This window comes from Bison bison, unplaced genomic scaffold (assembly GCF_000754665.1).
Source record: "Bison bison bison isolate TAMUID 2011002044 unplaced genomic scaffold, Bison_UMD1.0 scf7180017864171, whole genome shotgun sequence".
Classification (NCBI taxonomy): domain Eukaryota; kingdom Metazoa; phylum Chordata; class Mammalia; order Artiodactyla; family Bovidae; genus Bison; species Bison bison.
The window spans coordinates 5,731,874-5,741,650 of NW_011494743.1; the positions used below are offsets into that span (position 1 = coordinate 5,731,874).

The 9,777-nt window shown below is 49.5% G+C and overlaps 1 protein-coding gene across 1 annotated transcript in view; it reads right to left on the reverse strand.

The window, feature by feature from the left end:
- Window positions 1-6,936: 6,936 nt before the first annotated feature.
- Window positions 6,937-9,777, reverse strand: part of SNRK (SNF related kinase) — a 66,429-nt gene continuing 63,588 nt past the window's right edge. Inside the window, 1 exon segment of the mRNA XM_010842157.1 lies at window positions 6,937-9,773. Coding sequence (XP_010840459.1) covers window positions 9,503-9,773 — 271 coding nt within the window. The 3' untranslated portion in view covers window positions 6,937-9,502.

A 9,777-nucleotide genomic window follows, 5' to 3' on the forward strand; every position in this document is an offset into this window, starting at 1 on the left:
GGTGTAGAAAGAAACGGTGCCAGGAGGAGACACAACAGTGTGTCCGGACCAAGCAGGGAGCAGGCGGATGGGAACCAGAGCCTCCCGTGTGCACAGCCCCCTCGATTCTCAGAGGGCATGCGAGGCCTTGTCCACGCGGTGGTGACCTGGGGTCTCCGGACCCGAGCCAGGTCACCAGACGGCTCTGCATGGGCAGGTCCCCGGGGAGGAGCCCGGACATGGAGGTGACACCGTCCACGCCCTGCTGGGAGGGTCCGAGCCAAACGAGGCGTGCGCAGCCGCACAGAGGCCCCTGGGAGACCAGGCAGAGCCCACCGCAGCCTCTCCCAACTACCACCCTCCCCCCTCCGCCTCCCTCAGGCATGAGATCCAGACTCACCAAATCTACACACTGCCAGTGGGCCCTGGCCAGACTCACTGCTCAGCCCAGCTGTCCCCTCTCACGCCAGCAGCAGCACACTCAGTTCTGTGCCACTGACATCCGCTGGGGCCCCTGGGCGAGGGCTGGGCCAACACCCCCGCTATGGGCGCCCCCATGCTCTCCATGGTCAGGCCTGGATGGGGTGGGAGGCAGGCAGTGGCCCAGTCCCTCCCCACTGGTGGCCACACTCACTCCCCATCAGCAGCTCCAAAACAGAACAAAGATCTGAGAACAAATTTTTATCCTCTGATTTTAGGCATGAAACCAGAAGCAAACGGTTAGGCAAGCCGAGCCCTACCGTGAAGCTGGCAGTCTGGAGCCCCTGCCGTCCTCGGTGTGCCCCCCGAGCTCCGGTTTCCTCCTCCCGTCTGTGTTTATAGATGAAGCTGGGGCACAGGGACCTCAGTGACCTCCCCGAACTCTCAGCAGCATGGCCAGGACTGTGCACAGCCCAGCTCAGCTCTCTCCTCAGTCCTGACCCTGAGCTCCAGCCCCACTTCCGGCAGGAAACGAGCAACGAGAACAGGAACCCTGGGCTCCAGACGCCTCCTAACCCGGTTTAACTCACAGCCCCGCAAGGACAGCAACGGTGAGCTGCTCGTTGCCTACTCCAACGTGCAGGAGTAGGCACTGGGGGAGGGTGGGCACACTGCTCATCCCAGCTTTCTAAGAGTCAAGTCAGGAGGCCTAGCAAGTGAGGAGGAGCCCCAGCCAAGGCTGGCATCAGCAGCTTGGCCTCAGCATATAGCTGCAGACCCCCCAAGAGAACCTGCTCCTGATCAGAGCGACGCTTGGTGCCACCACCCAGGCATGAGGAACGGGGTTTTGGCAGTTTGGCCTGGGATTCTCGGATCAAAGAGACTTGCCGTTCACTTTCCGTCACTGGATGACCCACATTGCCCACGACCCCTCGGAAGCCCCTGGCTATCTGGGCGGGTCAGGCGGAGCCGCATCCTGCGGGAGGGAGGGGGTGCTGGGCTCCCTGCTCAGGGGTCTGTGAGCCTTAGCCATCAACTGACCAGAAGAGGGACAGTGGTGTTTTTCCTTGAGCTGCAGCACAGATCACGTGGACCACACGTGGCCTCCTCTCCAGACTTTCCTGGGTGCTGGTGAACTCCCTCGGGGACAGGGAAACACGGCTCCTGCCGCTACCCATCACCTCCTGTGGGAGGACGCAGGGAAGGCACAGCCTGCCAGGTCCAGGTCTGCGGACGCTCCAGGGGGAGCGCGACAGCCCCGCCCCCAGCACAGGCAGAGGCCTGCATGGCCAGCCCAGGGTGTGAAGACGGTCATTCGCTCAGTACCAGGAAAATCACGGTGCAGACAGTTCCACGCCGCCCTTTACATAGCTGTCTGGCTATAAACATGGAAAACAAGGGCTTCCACCCTAAAGGGAAGCTGAGGAGCCAATGACAGTGGCTGCTGTCCCTCCAACCCCAGAACACAACTCCAAAACAAGGCACTGCTTTCTCAACACCACAAGCTTCCCAGGCCCAGAGCCGCTCCTCAGCCATCTGCTCCCAGATGGCGGGGCCCAGGGAAGCCTCAGCCGCTGGAACCCCCAGGACGTGTTGCGAGACCAGGTCTCCCCGCCCCGCGTGTAGATCCTTCTCTTCACGAGGGTAACGTGCTTCCCTCAGGACCACATGTGTCACCGGATTTGGGACAATTCAGGAATTAGGTGATGAGATGCACAGAAATCTGCTATGTAGGAGCTCTAGTGCGGTTCACAGTGGACCCCGTAGCCCAGAGGTTTAACAGGGCTTGGCCCAGCCTTCTGGAAAGTCAGAGGTCAACCACCGTCTCATCTGTCCCTGAGCAGGAGGCGCCCCAGGGGCAGGCTCTGGGGTGAAGATCAGCGCCGTGCCCACGGGCAGACCCCGTGCCCCCACGGCCGGCCTTCCCCTCCCTCTCCGGGGGCGCTCAGAGTAACGCCCACACGCTCGCTGTTCCACCCCGGCCCCTCCCAGCCCCACTAGCTCTGCTCCGCCTCGGGCAGTGCTGCCGCCCAGCCTGCTCACCCCATTGCCGGCCATGGCCTCGGCGCTCACCTGCTGCTCCCTGCTCTGTGGCCTCCACTCCTGGTGTCCTCAGGCTTCCTCAGCCCCACACAGGAGGCGGCTCCCGGGCTTCTGTCTCTAGCCTCGGCTGCTCTCTGTGGGACTCTGCTCTCGCCAAAGCCTCCCATCCTCGCGCCTGAGACCCCCTCCTTCATACCTGCAGAATACAGACCTAACCCCTCGGCGTGGTACGTAACTTGCAGGGCCCAGGGCAAAATGAACGCACAGGCCCTCTTAAAAAGTGTCAAGACTCTCAAGATAATTTAAGAACAGAGCATTAAACCGAGACAGGGCCCTTCTGATAAGCAGGGCTCCCGGAGTGAGTGGGGCGCTGACTCCACCTTCTTCCCGCCCGAACGCCGGTGTTCCCACCCAGCAACACTCTTTCTAGCCGTGCCCCCAGGTCCTCCGATTCTTCCAGGCCCCCCAATCCACAAATTCTGGAGTCCCTGTGAAGGGATAAAGCAGTCAAGGAGAACAATGGGTGGTTCTTCTCTCCCCCGTGGCTCACACAGGAACCCTGGACTCAAATCCTGCCCAGCTCCTCTTCTGCACTCCCCGCCCTCCTCCCCTCTGCCTCCCGCACCCCCTCCCTGACCCCCCCATTCCTGGAACTCTCACAGCACCTCACAACAGGGCCCTGAGATGTCACCATCTCAGATGGGCGTCTGGTGCTAACTGAAAGCCCTGTTTCTTCCCCAAGGGCATCATGAACTCACAAAGACCAAGATTCTGGTTTGTTCCTCTTCTTACTTGCCAACCTTTAGCACTGCTGGGAGAGAGAGGGCCGGAGTACAGGTGACTCCCCAGCGGTCACTATGCGCCTGGCTTCTATTAGCTCCAGAAAGACCAGATCCTACCATCCCCTTCTCAACTATCCCTCGCCAGGCCCACAGCTCTGAGGGACCCAATCCCTGCTGGAGGGCAGAAGGGGCCTGAAGTCTGGCGTCTCCTGCTGCACAAGGAGTGAGCGAGCACCAGAATCTGTGGCCTATGACTGAGTGCCAATCAATACATGTTTTCAGGTAGAAAATTACCTGAAGCTGGAGGCTGACCAACACTGAGAACTTACACGAAGCTGGGACAAGCTCACGCTCCCCAGTCAGGGTGGAAAGAACTTCGGTGGACTGCTCAGAAGGGCACTGCCTCCGTCGTGGGCAAGTCAGTCCTAAAAGACCCCTCTGGATCTGTCCTAACACTTGAAATGCAAGACCCAAACTAGAACAGCTCCAAATAACCCCATGCCAAAATGAAACCCAGCACCTTTTACTTGAGTACAAAATCCAGCACTCAACAAAGTGAAATTCACAGTGATTAGCGCTGCAGTGAAAAAGCTAGAATTCTATATCCAATGAAAACATCCTTCACAAGTGAAGTAAAAATACGTTTTCAGACAAAAGCGATCAGCAGACCTGTAATATTAAAAATTTAAAGTTCTACAGGCAGAAGGAAGATACCAAAATGCAGATTTTTACAAGAAAATGAAGAGTGATGGAAACAACAAAGATTTTGGCAATAAGACATTCCCCGTTTCATCTCTCAAAAAGAAAACTGCCTAAAACAAACTCATCTGTGTAAATATAAAAATAAAATGACTGACAACAAAAGAAGAGGAAAAAAATGGAAGTGTAGAGCTGTAACGTTATGTTCTATAAGGAGCATTATTTTAAGGTAGATTACATTTGTATAAACTCAGTCTACCTTAAAAAAAAAATACACACACACCCCTACTCCTACAGCAACCACTAAAAAAACTGAGAGGCATATAGCCAATTAGCCAATAAAAAGTGCTAGTTAAACCAAAAGAAGACAGTAAATAAGAGAAAAACAGAACAGATGAGACAAGTAGAAAACAATTAGAAGATAGATTTACACTCACCTACTATTACACTAAAGCTAACTGGTCTGAATAAATCAGTGGTCCCCAGCCTTCAGGCACCAGGGACCAGTTTCGTGGAAGACAGTTTTTCCAAAGACTGGCGAGGAGGCTGAGGGGGGATGGTTTGATGATGATTCTCGTAAGGAGCAGGCAGCCTAGATCCTGTGAGTGTGCAGTTCATAGTAGGGCTCACACTTCTACGAGAATCTAAGGTCACCACTGATCTGACAAAAGGCAGAGCTCAGGAGGTAGCGTGAGCGATGGGGAGCGGCAGGCTATAAATAACAAATGCACTTGCTTGCTCACCACTCACCTGCTGTGTGGCCTTTTTCCTAAAGGACCACAGACTGGTACCCATCTGTGGCCCAGGGTTTGGGGACCTCTACTTTAAATCAAAGGCAAAGACTTGCAGACTGGACCAAAAAAGCAAGACCCAACTACATGCTTTTTATAAAAAGATTGCCAAAAAAACCCCAAAATTCTCATTTTAAATATAAAGATACAGATAGGGTTATTAACCCTAAGTTAAAAAAAGAGAGAGAACGGCTCTATCATCACACAAAGCAGACTCCAGGATAAAGAATTATTCACTAGGAATAAAGAAGAACACTTTCTAATGATGAAAGGGATCAATTCATCAAGACGACAACAATCTTCAATCTAACAACAGAGCTTCAAAATTTTAACTTGAAACTGGTAGAATTAAAAGGAGAAACAGGCAAAGCCACCACTGCAGTTGGACGTCCACACTCCTGTCTTGGTAATTTATATGGGGCAGAAAATCAGTAAGGATGTGGAAGACATGAATACCATTGTCAACCGACTTAATTACTGACAGAACACACAGAACACTGTATCAACAGCAGGACTCCTCAAGCACTCACGTCAGCGTTCACCAAGACAGGCCAGGAGCGGGGCCATAAAACAAATTTAAGTAAATGTAAAAAATTTAAGTTACACAAAGGACAACTTCTGACTAAAACAATTAAACTAGAAATTAGGAACTTTATGTGGAAAATCCTCAAATATTTGTAAATTAAACACCTTTTAAAACATGCCACGATTTAGCTTTTAGAAGGATCACTCACAGTGCTGAATGGAGGAGAGAGACAAGGGCAAAACTGGCGAAACTCTTTAGAGGCGAGTACTGATGGTGTCACGGAGCAGAACGTTAGAAGTGGTGGCAGGGAGGTGTCAACATTTGGATGATAAATAAGATGTGCTCATGGATTAGATGCTGGGATCAGACAGTGAGTGTTGACACCAAGATATTTGACTTGTGCAGAACAAATGAAGGTTCAAAGTTGTGTTTTACGAGATGGAAAGCATTAGGAAAGGGTAAAGATTTGAGGGGGATTAGGAAGGCGTTCGGAAGTTGTACAAATTGAGGTGCTTATCAGATGCATCTAAGGAGAGAAATCACATGGGTAGTTGGAATCTGGCGTTCCTGTCAAGAGATGTGGGCTAAATGTATTTCGGGTTTTCTGTCAGCACAAAGCTGAATGGGATCATCAAGAGACTCTGTGTAGATATAGAAAAGATCCAGAATTGAATCCTGCGGTACTCCGAGTTTAGCAGTTGGGAGACTGTGGAGCTAGCGGACTGAAGAGCAGCAAGAAGTCGGGTCCTGAGCAATGCAGAGTTTGCAAGGACGAGTGCTCATTAAACGCTAACATGGGACTGGAACTCACCACTGGATCAGGGTTTGTCTGGCTGAGGCTGGGCTGGAAGTTGAGGATAAAGGGAGAATGTGCTCAAGGGTACAAGGTTTCTTTTTGGGTTTATGGTTGCCCAACTCTTCTAATTTACTAAAATCTACTGAACTGTACAATGTCAATAGGTGGATTATGTGGTATGTGGATTACATCTCAAAGCTGTTTCTAAAAATTGACTGTTGGGTTTAGCACAGGGAGGAGGTCACTGCTGACCTTGAGCAAAGCAGTTTTGGTACAGGGACAGCAGTCCTGCCTGGCTGGAAGGGTTCAGAGAGGAGAATGGAAGGAGAAAAGGGACAACAGCTAGAGGGAGAGCAGAAACACGAAAGGGGGATAAAATCGTGTTTGTTTGCTGTTAGAACGATCCAGTGGAAAAGCGAAGGTTGATGGTGCAAGGCGAAAAAAAGAATGGCGACGTACTCGGGTCTGACGCCCTGACGCCTGTGCATCTGCGCGGGCAAGAGGCAGGGCTGCCTCGGAATCACCCCACCGGAAGAAGGGCCGGACAAGTGGACAACAGGGCGCGCGAATACACGGCAAGGCGCGAATACACAGCAAGGCGGCAGACAGAGACGGGGGCTCGGGGCGCTTACAGCTGCTCTGGTTTACTTATCGGGAGGATAGTGACTGGTCGAGTGAAGAAAGCAGGTAACTGGGGAAATACAGTTTAACTAAGGGACAGTCCTGACACCCACCTGAGACTTGTGGTCACGAGTTTAAAGTGAGAACAGTCACGATCGCATTTTTCCAGTCACATCTGGCGAAGCAGGCGCGCACACAGCATGTAGAGCGTCAGTCTAACCCAGGCCAGGGCTACACACAGCTGCGCTCATGAGAAGAAACAGAACATGGGACAGTTTATATTGCTGAACACCAATATGCCACTTTATTATTTGGACTTTGTTTTTTCCCATTTGTCACATACCTGTCAATGTTTATACAATGAGGAAAATCAACCAGCAGTGGAAGCAACCAGCCAAAATCAGCTGATAATTCTGTACCCTCTTAACACACATCGATTCTAACTTGGAAGGGACATCTTTAATTTGATTCAGTCTCACGGCTATTCTTAAAATCGGTGTCAAGATTGTCACAACTTTAAATACAGATAGAATTGCCAGAAGTACATAATTTTATATATATATATAATGCATATATATATATACACACACACACACAGAAAATACAAGACTAATTGTTTTTCCACAATATTTAATTTACACACTACTGTAACTCTGCAACTTCTGAAGACAGGTTAAGGGGTACAAGAAACTGTTTAGAGCAAGTAAGTCATTTGGTCCAATATTATCTTAACATAATGGTTATTTGCTCCCTCCCTTTTATGTGACAATATACTATGACATACAACACATGCACAGTCATTCACTGATGAACAAGGGGTAAGACGCCACGCAGACTAACATCTGTCTACCCAGAGGGCCAACCAACCACACACGACTAGTAAGGCTATGATACAGCTATGCAGCATAATGGTCAACACTGCTGATCCTAAAAGTGAGCACCATATATACATTTGAATATAAAAAACGATTGAAAACCAAACACATACGGGTTAGTTAAAAGGTGCCATTCCAAGGCTATACATAATCACAGGAAAAAGTATTTACATTACTTGGAAAACAGCTGCAACAAAGAGTTTATTGCCAATGCCCTTTATAAACTTCTCTCTGACGTTTAATACAGATGTTACGCTCACTATCTATGTGAACCACACATCTTATTTCTGGCCCTTTATAAGATCCCTGCTCAATAAATTTCAAGCAAATATGTTCTATGGCTTCACCCACACATCTATTCTCATAGCTTTCAATTATAAACATCACAATGAACTAGAGCTGTAGCTTAAAACGTTATCTAGTCTAGGTCTAGAAAGTAAAATAGGTATTTTGAGTATCATCTTTACTTAGGTTAGTAAGCATACTGTGAAATTCAGAGTTCCGAGTAAAATACATGAATCCTAAAGTAGCAGAGTCGGTGTACACTTGGAGAAACCGCGACCAGTGGAATGCTGTCCTTCGCTGCTCCGCCCACTCTACAGACCAGACAACCGTCACTCAGACAGGACGGGACGCTGGGGAGCGTGCGAAAGCCAGAGGGACCGGCCACGTCCTATAACCAATGTCACTAAGCGCTGCTTTTAAGACCCTCTGGGCACAGCAAGAAAAAGTAGCATCTCGCCCCTTCCCAAAATGATACTGTGTCCTACAAGATAAAAGCCACGAAAGATGATTATCTGGTCAAGAGTAGTCTTGTACAGGAGTAGTTTTAAAGCAAGAGTTCTTTGATTATTGTTCTGGCAGGAAGGTAAGGTAAAAAACACTTCCAGCAAAAAACAAAAAGAAAAAACAAAGCAGGCTTTGTGCATTTTTGTTGGCTGTTTGTGTATTCAACAGTTTTAATCTTTTTAATCAGCCAATTCCCATAGGTAGTTGAGCTAAAGGACATAAAAGAATGGAAGTTACCAACAGACAACCTAATTATCAAAGTCCTAAAATCAAATGCCAAATTTTTTTTTTTAATGGGGTTTTGACTTTGCCAACACCTTTGCTTCCACGTTATTTAGGCCCTAGCGTTTCTTCTACCTACATGGTTGTCCAGGAAGCCTGGGGTACGCCCTCCTCAAGGGAATTTACACCAAGCATCCTTTTGTTCTGTTAGACAGACACACACTCTAGAAGTCAAGTTGAGACATCTTCAGTTCACGTTACCACATTACAAAATGAGACTGTCTGCTTGCGACTGACCACTGCGGAGGAAGCTGCCTAATGAATCTACGTACTTTCTCACCTAGTACAAAACAAGAACATCTTTTTCAGTTAAATTTTAAGAGCCCAAACTGTTTTCACACTATAGCTTAAGACAAACAGGTGTGGGTTATGCTGAAATCATGGTTTTACGGTTGTCAGTGCAGACGCTTGCTGCACTCTGCTCCGCACAGGCCCTGGAGGCTGGGCACCCCACGCCTGCGGGCTCCAGGCCTATCGGCATCACAAGGTTATTGCTTTGGTTCTGTCTCAGACACCAGAGTATGCCTCAGAGCACGGAGTTCCCATGTCACTGAAGGTCGGGGCGGGAATTTAGATTTTTCACAAGGAAAAGCATTTTCTCTAAGTTAAGTGCAGAACATCAAATTTCTAAGTGCTCCATGGATATTAGGTTCCAAATATACATTTTAATTTAATCCTGATCATCCACATTAAAATTATAAATGTAAAAATGACACGAGACTTTTCAGCTGGAAAAGAAAAGTAGTGTCTAGCAGCATGCACAAAGACCATGCATTTGTCACGTCGTCAGGCGAACAACAAGAAAGTAATAAATAACTGTGGCTTTAAGAGAGTAAAACCGAAAGGGGACCAGTGGAGTGAGCCGGTCTTGGCCGCTCTGAGCAGGAGGCACACCGAGCTCAGATGACGTGGCAGCAGCTGGCCTGGCTGGAGGCGCACAGCAGCCCCTCCTTGGGGTTCCGCTGGATGTTCACAGAGATGGTCTTTTCGCACAGAGGTAGCTGGAGCACGTTGTTTTTCAGGTTCCTGCTCTTTATCCGGTCCAACTCCGCGGTGGTGTCCACCACGTGGTCAGAGAAGAACTTCATGCCGCCCCCTGCCGGGGCAGACGCCGCACCGCCGGCGGAGCCAATGCACATGTTCCAGTCAGACTTCTACTGGACCTTAACGCTGG